The 15309-nt window shown below is 37.6% G+C and overlaps 1 protein-coding gene across 2 annotated transcripts in view; it reads right to left on the reverse strand.

The window, feature by feature from the left end:
• Nucleotides 1-4748: 4748 nt before the first annotated feature.
• Nucleotides 4749-15309, reverse strand: part of LOC136844341 (zinc finger protein 721-like) — a 67494-nt gene continuing 56933 nt past the window's right edge. For both annotated transcript variants that reach the window (XM_067113341.1, XM_067113342.1), the window contains exons 3-7: nt 10448-10550; nt 9733-9930; nt 6523-6626; nt 5789-5968; nt 4749-5590 (exon numbers count right to left, since the gene is read on the reverse strand). In XM_067113341.1, the coding sequence (XP_066969442.1) occupies nt 4997-5590; nt 5789-5968; nt 6523-6626; nt 9733-9930; nt 10448-10550 (1179 nt within the window). In that variant the 3' untranslated portion in view covers nt 4749-4996. The remainder of the gene's footprint in view (nt 5591-5788; nt 5969-6522; nt 6627-9732; nt 9931-10447; nt 10551-15309) is intronic.

Consider the following 15309-nt stretch of genomic DNA (forward strand, 5'->3'; position numbering starts at 1 on the left):
TTAGTCATTCTACTAATGCACAGAACACTTGTGTATGTGATAATGTTAAGACATATATATAAGATATATATATATATATATATATATATATATATACATGTACAGTAGGTTTGTATTTGTGTGCATGTAAGAGAGAATTTAAATTATAAAATATGACATGCGAGGCAGTTACCACGAAATAACTGTCTTAAACATGTTTTCCTCTTGAATTTGGTGAAGGACTGATGCAATAATGAAGCTAGCTTTGAAATGTCATGTTTTAGCGCGTACGACGTTTTTGAGTAACAAATGTAAGAACATGATTAAGAAAAAGTTAATCATATTACTAATGGATCATGGAATAATTGGTACCTTCAGCAAATGAAGCCTCCCTACAGTGACTCAGTTCGTTGAATCTCATCATAAATCAGTCATTGTTTTGAAGCAGAGATCCTGACCTCATTTCACTGCCGGCTATAATGCTAAAATCTTTCTTCTCGTGCGTCTGGGTATTATGCCTCTTGACCTTCGACCTTATCGAGGGAGAGTTAAATTGGCAAGAACAGTTTCATTTTAATGTAGTTCTTACATCTATTTTCACTCATTATAGAGATTTTACAGTCTCTCATCTAGTTTCTCGTTCTTCATTGTCTCTGTTTTATTCAGATCTGACCTGCTTGGTCTGTTGGACCTCGCCATTGAAGTTCGCTATATTGCACAGGGACTACAGCTGTCAGTCCAAAAGAGAGAGAGAGAACAATTGAATTTCGTTCTCAAAGTTGATAACTAAATTTATTTTTCATAAAGGCACTCCTCTCTTAGGAAGGCTGATGAGTAACTCGGTGGTATTATGAATGTGTAACTTAATAACAATAATAATAATAATATTATTACACACAATATTAATAATACTACATATTAATTATTATTATTATTATTATTATTATTATTATTATTATTATTATTATTATTATTATTATTATTATTACGGCATCTTTCTGGAAAATGTGCTCTCATTATTTGGGTAGTCTCTAAATCTAATTGTTTCGATTTTCTGTTTTCGCTTCATCTAAGCCGACTCTCATCGAAGAACTGGGTTTCTATTTAATTTCCTTCAAGTTCAGCTGAGAATGTATTGATGATTACAGAGTACAAAAGAGTATGTTCATGCACATTCATAAATCAGTTTGAAATTAAGCAACAGTGGGTCTGAATGCTAAACGTCGTAGGTACATAACACACACGACCATGACTAAGCCTTGTCCCCGCAGGGGAGTAGGGCCATCAGTGCACCTCATGGGGTCAACTGTAGGCATTACTAAAGGTTCCCTGCAGCGTCCCTTCGGCCCCTAGCTGCAACCCTTTACATTTCCTTTACTGTACCTTCATTCATATTATCTTTCTTCCATCTTGCTATCCACCCTCTTCTAACCGTTAGAATTCCATAGTGCGGCTGCGAGATTTTCCTCTAATTACATCTTTCAAACCTACCAACTCTCAGTTTCCTTTCCAGCGCTGAGTGACCTCATAGGTCCCAGTGCTTAGCCTTTGGCCTATCTATATTTCGTTCCATTCCATAATCAAGCCTTGTGACAGATCCTGAAGAGTACGGTGGAAGAAGCGAAGAATCACGATAAGACCTAAAAGACAAAAAGGCTGTAGGGTGAGCATAATAAAACAAATAAATAGATATGCTGGGCATAAACATGTCACCCTTACCATTTTGGAAATTTCCGTAATTATTATTTTCTGTCCTCACTCTTTCTCCTATCTTCCTTTAACTTAGCGTTAGTGACGATTTATTTTGCGCTACTCGCTTTTCCATAAAATGCTTGGTAATTATGAGCATCATGGTGCCAAACCAGTTTTTCTTAGATGAGATATATATAGTATATATATATATATATATATATATATATATAAGAGACAATTACATCTCGTACCGTGAGACTTGTAAAGAAGGAATCATCAAAACAACGAGTTTCTTCGGGAAAACGTGTCATATTTCCATAGTAAAAACGAAAGGACAACGACTTTCTTCTGTCAGTGCTCTAGAAGATGCCAGTTGCAGGTGAGTAAAGTAAAGTTTGAAAATCAAAGTAAACTCATGCTGACTCCAAAATGAAAAATGAAACCTCAGAATACTTTTGTCACGAAAGTCGAACGGTTTTCTTCACACCAAGTTCTGGGTCGCATACCATGTTAATCAACAGAAAACCAAGGAAGTAACACACACCTAAATCAATATCAAGTTCAGTCCGGTTCAGCTGTCGTTACCGCCATCCACTGGCCTCCTTACTTAACACAGCAGTTTGTCTTTTATCGAGCGCCGCGTTGTCTTTTGCATGTCATTGTACTTTTGTGTCAGCTGACTTCCTCTCTTGCGTTGTGGGGTTATGCGATATGTATTTGATGTATAATGCACAATAAAGATATGTATACATATAATGACGTCATATATATCTAAATTTATTGTGTTTGTTGCATCTGTTTCTCTGTGAATGTGGTTTTGTATTATATGTATATTATATAATCCCTTAGGCCGAGTTTCCTCCTAAGGAATATATCATATTCTTCACTACCTCCAAGATGAATTGCCATATGGATAGGTATACATACTTGTGCATGTATGCACACGCACACACATTCGTACACAGACACCCACGCGTATGAATATACTGTATATATACATATATATATACAAATACATATATATACGCATATTTATATATATACATATATATAATATAATATGCATGTATGTATGTATGTATGTATGTATGAATGTACGCATGTGTCTGCATGTGTGAGTATTGTATGTAATCTTTAAATACCTAGTATTCAAACTTCGCTTTGACAAACAGAAAAAAGTTAAGTTAAATCCATATATTACTACTTCAACATATTTGTGCCTTCTGTTTCTCGTATTAACTGATTCTCTTAAGAAATAAATTTTCTCTGTTTCATCGACTACATTGCATAAAAACGAACATAAAAAGACAGGTTCTGGTATCTTTTTATGGTTATTAATATCTCTTGTACTTTACGTAATTCATGTTTTTATGCTAAGAGGTTTATCGGAGGAGGCTTTTTTTATTCTCAGAAAGCACGAGATCTGATTATCTAATCCTGTGAATGTGAAAAAGTGATACAGAGATCTATTAGGCAAGAAACGTGACTTCTGAGAGAGCTCTTCCTCTACTGAATTCAGAGTATTTATGTTTGATTAAAAATCCTCTTTGAATTCAAGAGACTAATATAAAAGAACACTTTTTTAAACATATTCACATATAACGGTATTTACACATGAATTATCGCCAATGATGCTGTAACAGAAACGTTAACAAAAGTGTAATTAAACACCGAGTCTCATTATCACAAAGTAATAATGCACGGATCTTCCTTATAGAGCGATTCACTAATTACTGCGCACTGCTTCCAAGTACACCATTAAGGAAGATAATTATTCTCTCTCGTATCTTCTTTTTCTTTCTTTTTAAGGAAATTAACATGCTCCCTCACCTGATTATAGTTTTCCTTATATAATGCTTACAGCTCGAGTGAGAAAAATGAATCATAGAGCTAATCGGATTTGCAATTGTTTTGATCTGAAACAAATTGACATTGCCAATTTCTCATCTAGTTTTCTGGCTCATCGTATTTGGGCTGTGCCATCCCTATGTGTTTGTGCTTAGACTATTGTTCTGGGTTCTTGCAATCAAAACCTAAACAAACAGCATGGAAAATCCGCCAAAATCAGTCCATGAAGATGTGAGTTACAAAGACATCATGTACAGGCAGTTTTTCTTATGGGAGTCCCAAAACATTTTCAGATTTCGCATACTTTACGAATTAGAAGATGAAAATGCAAAGAAATGAAGATATATTTTGCCACAATTGTAAGGGAGCATAAACATCATCTTCCCTAGGTGATGTTTAGATGCAAAGTATAATCAGGTCCTGTCGTCCAACGTCAATGGTCAATTTTATTTGTATTTTAGGCAAGTGAAAAATTACCTTATCATTCTTTATCATCTGGAAAATATCAAGATGTAAGAAAACACCACAAGCCAGCATGTTGCAGGTTTTCAGTCTCCTGCGGTTGGCCAACAGGTGTCATACCTGATGCGAATGCTAGATCTGTTCCAGCACTGCCAAACAGAAGCCGCAAGGTTTATTTTCGTGGGACCAAAAATCGTACTTCAGTCACGGCAGATGGATATGATCTTCAGAAGGACCTTACTGGTTATGGTAACCATGGCTGCTACAGTTGTTGTTTTTGTTTTTGTTGTCAGAATATGCTGAACTCGTGGCAGCGTTGATCTTGGTCGAGAATCAGGGATGAGTTTTTCATGCCATATCTTTCTCGTTATGCAAAAAATTTTAATGTACATCAGATAGCAACTATAATCACACTGCAGCCATTATCAATATCAAACCAGAGTGACTTAGAATTTTTGCATTTTTTAAGACACTTTCTTCTAGTCTTGGTAAAATGAGACACATATTAGCCTTAGAAGCTCATCATGGCTTAACAGCTTCCATTTCCCATTTCCCCTTCACTGCTCATGAATCCAGTTGAATGCATTGAACTGAGGCACCACTACTGTTCCAGTCTAAATTTTATTGGGAAATTGTCTGCATCTACATGTCTCAAAATGCGTTAGCCATTCCAAAAAGGTTTCTTCATCTTCTTACGGAGAAACCTCAACAAAAGTAATGCTCACACTTCGAGGAATAAAAAAAAGGAAATTAAATAAATCATAAAATGAAATAAAAAATAAAGCTTTATCTATTTGTACCTTGTTAATGTCTATGATGACATTTAGTAAACAAAAGAAAATAATAATTAAAACAACGTTCATTAGATCATGCAGGACCACCTTTCTTCTCGCATTCACATTCATTCACCACCTCACATAAACCGTAACGTTGCCTCACCATTCTTTTCTCAACATCAACATTTGCCCTTGATATCACAACATCCAGTTCTGTTAATGACATGGCTTCGTCTGCGTCACATCAAGAGATTAGTAAGAAAGTTATCGTGGTCTAAGTCGGTGTCCATGGCACCCGGAGACAGACTGGGGAAAGGCAGTCCGTCCTGAGAAGGCAGCTGAACGTGCGGACGGCATTCCCCTTGAACGCGACCCTGCTGTGGATCAACCAAGGCGTGTAAGAAAGCCACCGAAAGTGGGTCGTGGAACCCTGGCCCACCTATGACGCCACCAGGCCTGGGAGACACATTATGAGATGGGCTTCTGTTAGGCCTAGGGGGAGATTTCTTGGACTCCAGCGGGACAGGCAAACCGTCGCAAGAAATTGCTGAAATGTCTATGGTTTCCAGAGGTACTTTGGGGCGTCCCGGTACCGGAACGATGTTTTGGTTATGTTTCGAAAGGTCTTGCTGTTGCTGTTGTCTTTGCTGCTGAGGAAGCTTGTGGCGTGAAAGTGGGTGCTGTGAATTACGGTTGTTGTTGACGTACGGAACTTCACTATCCCTCAAACTGTTCGCAGGAACAGCAGAACAAGGCGTCGCCATCTGCTGGATTTGCACGTCTCCACTTTCCTCTGTTTTTGTCGGACACCCACCACTTGGTGCCCCGTTCAACTAGGGGGGTGAAGGACATTCTTTATTAATGCTGTCTAAATCACGTAGCAAATATGCAACTTCACAGAAAACAATCTTGTAATCATTTTGGAGATAAAGTCATTATCCTCATCACTGCAAATACATAAGAAAATCACAGAAATGAAATGAATCTAGACTGAGACAATGGAGTGAATCAACAAGATCATTATTATTTACTAAAGGCGCAGCTGCCGCTGTTCCACTTGTCTGAGGTAGAAGAATGACAGGATTGGTCGACGGAGGTACTGGAGAAGCGGTCGTGCCCGACTGCCCTTTGGTCTCCCCTATGCCCACAGGGCCAGCGGTTCCCGGTGGAGGCAAGATGGCGGGCTCACACTTGTGAGATCGGAGACTCACCTGAGAATGTGAATGCACGTATGAAAATCCAAAATCAAATGGTCATTGACTCTCTGTGGAATGAAGGGCAACACTAGATCCTTAGAGAAGAGCAGCTCTTAGCCAAAGCTAAATCAGTGTAAAACATTTTTACTTGTAAGAGCTAAATCTAAACAAGAGTGACAGAATCATCGATTGAATGCTGAATTTTGATTTACCTTACGTATTATACATACATACAAATTTCTATATGCATGCACTAACCAACACACATTTACATCTATAGATAGATAGATATATAAATAGATAAATATGTATCTATGTGTGTATGAATAAACCGTAACTTCAAAACACAAAGATAAAAAATTACGATTAAATGCGTCAGGAAGTTTTTAACTTTTTTTCTCTGACTGAGGAGAGCGAATGAGACCTGAGATTCACTGGACTTGAAATATATACAGAAAGGACATGCATATGTGCTTTACACTAATGTAGTCACTATTCTAAGAGACTTAATGTCAGTTTTCCTGAAATCTTCATAAAATCAAGTATATCTCCGAAAGGCAGGGCATTACCTTGTACCTGAAGGACCTTCCACAGGCGTCGCACGTGTAGGGCATCACCCCTGTGTGGATCCGCTGATGCACCAGGTAGGAAACCCGCTGACGGAAGGCCTTTCCTGAAGTGCATAAAGCAGACCTATTATAGCGGGGGACTGATACAGAGTTGAAGATCAATTCATTTTACCTTCGGTTCTTATCAGGTAATCACTAGAGAGAAAAACTATCCCATGCAGAATGATGTGCGTCTTCTCAACAATAATTAGCAGCTGGTATTCATTCCCTTAGCTTTTAACCCAAGGATGAAGCTCTCGTGCAAATTATTATATAACGTTTCATAACCTTAGCTTAATGGCCAACAGTAGCAATGCAGTCCAGTGACAAATACTGATTCAGTTACCTCTACTGTAGCGTCTAAATGCCAGTATGAGCAGTTAAATATCTGTCACAGCCTTCAAAAGAAACGTCTCCCTTGCCAAATAGGTCGCATTTTTTCTCTCAATGGACCTGCAACACTTTCGTTTAAATTCATTATCCTGAAGCAAATTGAACACCTTCCTGTGGGAGCTTATTCACACATGCCAGCTCCAAGCTTGGGTATAACCGGAAGGATTTTGGGCGTAAGGTTAATGGTCCTACCTTGTCCAAAGAAAAACTCATGAGTTACTTAAACTTGCAAACAAAAATAAAACGACTGGTGGTTTGGTTCAAATGTAACTGGGTTATTACGATGCCTGAAATCCAACATAGCTTATTAAAATTATAAATATTAAATGCCAATTTTCCGGTTGACAATCCGCTTCCAGACTGTACTACAGATGCCAGATCTTCCCTGAGAGACATTTATATTAGAAGTTCTATTTCAGGAGAATTAATAACTGCATCTCATATTAGATGAAGAAAACACTGTTGTTGCATGACATCTTTGGTTGCCATCGGTAGGTAAATAGGTCTGTCCACCCCTTTTCTATCTTCTGTTCTTTAGTCTCCTTTCCACCTCGCACAGCCGGGTAACTCTCTGTATTCTATTCATCCGTAAATAAAGAATTAAACCATTTCAAAGCACAATACGGCAAAACACCGACTTACGGCGGAAATCAACTTACAGCGCAGTGCTGGAACGATCCCCCGTCGTAAGTCGAGGACCTACTTAAATAACTAAAATTACTCCTGTTTGATTCATCTCAGCAACGACACTTTCAATTTGAGATTCTGTCTAACATAATTATCCCTTGCAATAAAAAAAGGTTTAGCGGTGGCGAAAGCACATTTAGGTCATAATGATAATAAAAAGACGAACATGATTATGATAACGATAATAAAAAGATGAACGCGATTACGATGATAATAAGAAGACATCAAAGCAAAACAGAAAATAACAAAGACTCTGCCGGTGTAAACGCCTCCATAACAGCTTGAACGCTGGGAAGAAAAGAATCACTGAACCTTTCCGGCAATATTCAGGGCAATAAGTTAACCTGCTGCACCGATGATTATGACAGCGTTACCCGAAGCTGTCATTAATCTCGGGGGGCGTTCGGGACAAAGAGAGCAGAAATACAAAGGACAATTATTGGTGCGACAAGAAGAATTGGCCTGTCAGTCATAATTTCTGTTTGTAGTTTTATTCTACTTTTATTCGAGTTTTGTTCCAGCTCTTGTCAAACTAGAGAAGGATATTATATATGTGGACGAATTGCTGTGACTTCAGAAGCTGAAATTCGACGCAAAAAAACATAGTTGCTGAGGTGAGTCACAAAAGCCTTCAATTCTCAATCTGTTTTCTCTCATGTTTTACTTTATTTCTTTTATACAGATTATCCTATACTTCTGCGTTTCCGTTTCCGCACTGGTCTGCTTTCCTTATTGGAGCCCTTGGGCTTGTAGCATAGGGCTTTTCCAAATATGGTTGCTCCCAGATTATGTAATAATAATAATAATAATAATATGTATAATAATAATAATAATAATAATAATAATAATAATATGTTATTTTCTGACACTGGAAACCCAACCACCAGATTTGGAAACGTTCGATAAAATACTGTTCACAATTGTGTATTCTCTAAGTCTTTGGAATTTTCTGCCTCTTTTCAAAATGAGTGCCAATCATCACTGAATGAATAAACTCCACAGACTAATTGTTCTTGAGAATCACAGATTGCTCTGGGTACGTCACGCGTCTCATTTCCTGGGTACTTCATGATCTGTGAAAAATCGTTAGCGATCCGATTCGATCTTCGGTCCGCAAATTCCTGAGATGTATGCTAGTATGGCACCAGCCCCGGTTTTTTTGCCATGACCCTGGGTTAGGTTAGGTAGGTTAGGTTGGGCTAGGTTAGCTTAAATTAAATCAAAGGAAGGGGAATTTGGGTGTGGGAAACATAATGAGATTATTTACAAGATAATTCTATGGTTAGTTTTTAAGATGTGGTGTCTCGCTTTTTTTAGGGAAAGGTCTCGGTACTCGGTTACATCTCGGGAAGATGCATCCGGTCGTCCCTAATATTTACTTCTGAAATATGAGATTTAGAGTTATGCTGTTTCTCACAGCCTCTAATTCCAGAGTATTTTTGCCTTTGTTCATGAAGTCCAATGACAATTCAGTTTCCTTTTCAAGACTGCGTAAACAAATCTCTCTCTCTCTCTCTCTCTCTCTCTCTCTCTCTCCATGAATCTATAAACAAACGATTTTGTTTTTATTTTGCTTGAGCAAACCTAATAGTTTTAAAATAAGATTTATGAAGTCTAATGACTATTCAGTCTCCTTTTCACAACTACGTAAACAAATCTCTCTCTCTCTCTCTCTGCATGAATAACCAAACAAAGTATTTTTTTTTTCTTCACCACTGGGACCTATGAGGTCATTCAGCGCTGAAATGGAAATTAACAGTAAAAGGTTTGAAAGGTGTAACAGGAGAAAAACCTCGCAGTTGCACTATGAAATATTTGTTAAGAGAGGGCGGATAGCGAGATGGAAGAAAGATAATATGAATGGAGGTACAGTAAAAGGAATGAAAGGGGTCGCAGCTAGGGGCCGAAGGGACGCTGCAAAGAACCTTTAGTAATGCCTACAGTGCACCAAGTGAGGTGCACTGGCGGCACTACCCCCCTGCAGAGATATACCCCTCACAAAAATAAATGCAAAGCCACAGAAACCTATTTCTGCTTCCATGTTCCTGACCACTGAGTATACATATAAAGAAAACGCTACGTGAAACTCACCGCAGTTCTCGCAAACGAAAGGCTTTTCTCCGGTGTGGATTCGAACGTGGTTGTGGAGTGTAGACATTTCCTTGAACGCCCTGCCGCAGTAGGAGCATTGGTGAGGCTTGTCGTCAGAGTGGTACAGGATGTGCTTGTGGTAACTCTGTTGGAAAGTGAAGGTCTTGCCACACTCTGCGCATGCGTAGGGCGTCTCGCCTGCAAGGAGGAATCTGATAGAGCAAAATGCTGAAGAAGGTGGTGGTAAATTTGGATGCCGATAAATGTGATTCTCAAGGTTTTGCGAGCTTACTAGGTTTAACATGTTTTTTTTTTTTTTTTTTGTTAATCATCAATTCAGTAATTTAAGAAAATATTTTCTCTTAAAGACAAATAAGTAAAGAAAATTTTCAGAGCAAAAATGAGAAGAATGACATAAAAATGTATAAAGTCTTTTAGTAGCGTTTTCTGTTAACTGAAGAAACCATAACAAAAAGTGACGATTTTAATGGCGGCTGCTGAGATGCGTTATTTGCAGTAACATAGAGTTAAATAAGAAATCATCAACAAATGAAATATTTCATGAAAAACATCCCCTCCCCCACTATGCGTTACAGCAACTTAGACACAGACATCTGAGAGGCACTTCAGGAAAAACAGCATCTCTATTTATTACATCGTATGAAATGCAAGAACCTGCCCGAGGAATGCATCTAAGACTGAGTGCCTCGTGTACCTGTGTGAAGCCTCTTGTGTTTCTTGAGGAAGTATTTAGTAGTGAAGGATTTCTTGCAAACATCGCATTCCCACTGCTTGGCATCGTTCTTGCCCGTGCTCTCCTGCAAGAGAAAGGGGGCCCCTGGAGTGGCGTCAACGTAAACAGTATCATATAAACAAAATAATAAACAAAAAATATTGCCATTCACCCCTTCCGAGTTTGACAGCTGTTGGGCAAGTGGCTACATCCCGTCTCTCCCCTAACCTCCCCCCTCCCCTACACCCCAGTCGTAAAAACAATAATTTAAGTCAGACCAGTTTATCTGAATGACAAACCTAACTTCCAAGTCTAAAACTCCATCCTCTTACTGCAAATGTGACTGGTAACCAAAACAAACAAAATTAAATAAATAAATGAATAAAAAGTCAGAGAATATAATCCTGACTTTCCTCAACCTTGAGTCATCCCCCAAGTTTATATCATATTTTCACATAGCTTTAATATTACTTCGCGGTCTGAATCCTTGGTTGCACGAGTATATTGACGAATACCTATGCGTTTTCCATATGATGACGGAACTTTTCTCTTTTAGTTTTATGACCAAAGGATAGAGGAGCTCAAAGTGAATCTCGTGTTCTGTTCTCCATTCGTGGAGGATGTTGTAACTGCCTGCACTGTGACGCACTGTAGCAATATATCTGATATCGTTCGTTTTATTTACTCATTGTGCAAAGTGAAGAAGGGCCGCATGCGCAGGATTCATGAGGCACGCAATTCTAAGTTGACAGTTTATAGTGAAATGGCGTAGCTGGAAAGTAAGCTTCTCAGAACCAGTGCATGTATGAAGATAATACAGTTAAGCATATTTACTGGGAATCACGTGTATTTGTTATGCATAAACCTATATGCATAAGAATGCGTGGTACGCCCTGACTTATTCGCATAGATGCAATAGTCTTTGTGAAGCCGTTTGAGAAAGTTTGTTTTGGAAAGTTCCGAAAAAAAGACGAAGAAGAAAGTTACTGGGTGTTTCGCAAGAACTTTAATATGAGTAGTGACGTCACCAATAAATAATGACGTCAAAGGGAATCACTGACGTCACAGAAGAACCACTGACGTCACAGATGAAGCCATAACGTTAGAGAATGCACGGGAAGCACTAGAGTGAGGAAACTGATATATGAAAGACACGCCTGCGCCCGGTAGAAAGATAATGGGGGAAAAGGAGGCTTCATGAAAAAGCAACGGAAAAGTTTGAAAGTTGGCATAAGCGATAATCGAAAAACTAAACGCTATGAAAACCAACAAAAACGACGGAATTTATGAAATGCACGCAAAAAAATAGGAGAGAAAAAACAAACTAGACAGGAGGCAAAACGATAAAAAAATAAATGACATATTGATAGAAAAAAATAATAATCGCTAGGTAATAAACAAGCATATACAATTTAGAAATTTAGGTTTTCACAATATCGAAGAAGGTGAACGGTTATATACAGAGAGAGAGAGAGAGAGAGAGAGAGAGAATCACACAAGAAACGTAATCAAGAAAGCAAATTGGAGGAAATTTGGACTGCTAAAAAAAAAAAAGATACTCAAAAACGAAAGATAACAAAGAGAACGAGAAAACGAAAACTTGACAACGAAATGTTAAGAAAGAAGTTTACAAATAAAAAAAAAAAAACTGAGAAAAAACGAAGCTGAAAATAATGGGGCAAAAAAGAAGGTCAACTAGAGAAGTGAAAAAACGCATCGCAGTTCGAGAGACAAATGAGTCTATGCTTCCCCTTCTCTAAGGCTTTAGGGGAGAGAGAGAGAGAGAGAGAGAGAGAAGAAGTCTGAAGAAGAAGAAGAAGAAGAAGAAGAGAGAAGAAGGAGAGAGAGAGAGAGAGAGAGAGAAGAAGAAGAAGAAGAAGAAGAAGAAGAAGAAGAAGAAGGAAGGAAGGGAGAGAAGAAGAAGAGAGAGAGAAGAAGAAGAAGAAGAAGAGAAGAAGAAGAAGAGAAGAAGAGAAGAGAGAGAGAGAGAGAGAGAGAGAGAGAGAGAAGAGAGAGAGAGAGAGAAGATAAAAAGAAGAAGAAGAAGAAGAAGAAGAAGAAGAAAAAAGAAGAGAGAGAGAGAGAGAGAGAGAGAGAGAGAGAGAGAGAGAGAGAGAGAGAGAGAGAGAGAGAGCCAGAAGTCCATAAAAATCCAGACCTTTTCATTAAGAACACAAAAATCTGAGAGAGAGAGAGAGAGAGAGAGAGAGAGAGAGAAGAAGAGAGAGAGAGAGAAGAAGAAGAAGAAGAAGAGAAGAAAAGAAGAAGAAGAAGAGAGAGAGAGAGAGAGAGAGAGAGAGAGAGAGAGAGAGAGAGAGAGAGAGAGAGAGAGAGAGGAGGTGAAAGAAAGAAAGGAGAAAAAAAGCCGGCCAGGAAGTCCATAAAAATCCAGACCTTTTTCATTAAGAACACAAAAAATCTGAGAGAGAGAGAGAGAGAGAGAGAGAGAGAGAGAGAGAGAGAGAGAGAGAGAGAGAGAAAAGCCGGCCAGGAAGTCCATATAAATCCAGACCTTTTTCATTAAGAATACAAAAAAAAACTCATTCCAAGTTATGTTTTTCCAACGCAATACCGAACAGTATTTAAGCAAAGAAATAAAAAGGGAAAAATGGAATATATGTTCATACTCTTTTCCTTCCGACGCAAGTACAAAAAAAAAAAAATAAAAAACTCTTTTAATCCGCTTGAAAAAATTCCCTTCGTTTCCAGCGTAAGAAATAAAAATAAATTCCCTTCGTTTTCTGCGTAAGAAATAAAAATGGCCTCCCTCCTTTTCCAGCGCAAACCAGCCAGATCCTATAGTTTATGACGGGATGGCCTTTCCTCGTTGAATTCCATATGGTCCTCTCATTTCCATACTATCCCAAACGTGCCGAGTGCAATATATCATCCTTTTGCCTTTTATTTCCCGGGATTTTTATCATTTTCATTTTTTTAGTTTTCGCCGTGGGGGGCTGAGGTTGGTGAGACGTTGGGGTTATGAAGCGAGGAATGATAAAACAACTCGATATTACAGCTGTAACTACTTCCCCTTTTGGTCCCAGGAATTGCATACATAATCGGCTCCTCTCCTGGGGGTAATGTTTGCTTTTTTTTTCGGGGGTGGGGGAGGGTGGGGCTTGCATTCCATAGCCTAGCATTTTCTGCACTCTCTTGGAAAAATTGCTCATCGTTCGTTGAATGAATCCGGAGATTTTTAATCAAAGGGGAGGCTAGCTTAGTCGCGGAGGAAATTTAGTCAATTTTTATTTCTTTTCTCTATTTGCAGCGGGAAACGGATTTAATCTGCATACGGAATAGGAGACATACATTTTTCTGAATTCTTTGTCCTCGGTAAAGCTGCGATCGTTTGCTGCGTTGCCTCGGCGATTATCTGAACACATTTACATCGCTCCGGGAATGAAAGCGAAAATGCACGCTTGCATTGTTTAAAAAGGAAATATACAGACTTGGCGTTAACTGCTTTTGTGTGTGGCGTGTACTGTACACCTGTGTTATTGAATGCTGGTGCCTTTATGAGCTATTTCTACATGAATAAAAAATAATCATTTATTTAGCGGCCGTTTTTGAGGAATTCCTATTGACTAGAGCATTTATCAAACGATGGAACGTTTTTCTACGGCATTCATCGGTGGTGAACTTCAGCTAAAAATTTAAATTTCCTCCGATGAATTTCAGCTAAAAATTTAAATTTTCTCCGATGAATTTCAGCTAAGCATTTAAATTTTCTCCGATGAATTTCAGCTAAAAATTTAAACTTTCTCCGATGAATTTCAGCTAAAAATTTAAATTTTCTCCGATGAATTTCAGCTAAAAATTAAAATTTTCTCCGATGAATTTCAGCTAAAAATTTAAATTTTCTCCGATGAATTTCAGCTAAAAATTTAAATTTTCTCCAATGAATTTCAACTAGAAATTTAAATTTTCTCCGATGAATTTCAGCTAAAAATTTGAATTTTCTCCAATGGAACTTCAGCTAAAAATTTAAATTTTCACCGATGAACTTCAACTAAAATTTTAAATTTCCTCCGATGAATTTCAGCTAAAAATTAAAATTTTCTCCGATGAATTTCATTAAAAGTTTAAATTTACGATGAATATCAGCTCAAAAATTTAAATTACCTCCGATAATTTCAATATGAAATTTAAATTTTCTCCAGTCGTTCAACTAAAGTTAAATTTTCTCGATGAACACAGTTAAAGTAAATTTTCAATGAATTTCAGCTAAAAATTTAAATTTTCTCCGGTGAATTTCAGCTAAAAATTTAAATTTCCTCCAATGAATTTCAGCTAAAAATTTAAATTTTCTCCGATGAACTGACTAAACAGTTTTAAATTTTATCAAATGAACTTCGGCTAATAATTAAATTTTCTGTTGAATTTCAGGTAAAATTTAGAATTTTTCTCTAAATGAACTTCAGCTAAAGATTAAATTTTCTCCAGTGAATTTCAACTAAAAGTGCAGAATTTTCTTCGATGAATTTCAGCTAAAAATTTTAATTTTCTCCGATGTAGTTTCGCTTACAAATCAAGGAAAAATTACACTCCTCTAAAAACTGTTAATTTCTGCATCATAAGAAACACATTTAATGTACCCAGAACTAACAGAGTAAAATGACTACTTCCTAAAGCACACAGAGCAGTTGCTCTCTAAGATATCTAAATCAGTGGTTTCTAAACATAGGCATCCTTAGAATTTCATGGAGCGGCATAAGCCTAGGAAAAATAAAATTCTCATATTATATTCACTATTCTCTTAACAGAGAGGAAATAATATTGAAGTTTAAAGAAAAATGCATAAGTATCCTTCTTATAACGTTAGTTTCCTATAGTCTACTACTCTG

Source organism: Macrobrachium rosenbergii, chromosome 12, assembly GCF_040412425.1.
Source record: "Macrobrachium rosenbergii isolate ZJJX-2024 chromosome 12, ASM4041242v1, whole genome shotgun sequence".
NCBI lineage: Eukaryota > Metazoa > Arthropoda > Malacostraca > Decapoda > Palaemonidae > Macrobrachium > Macrobrachium rosenbergii.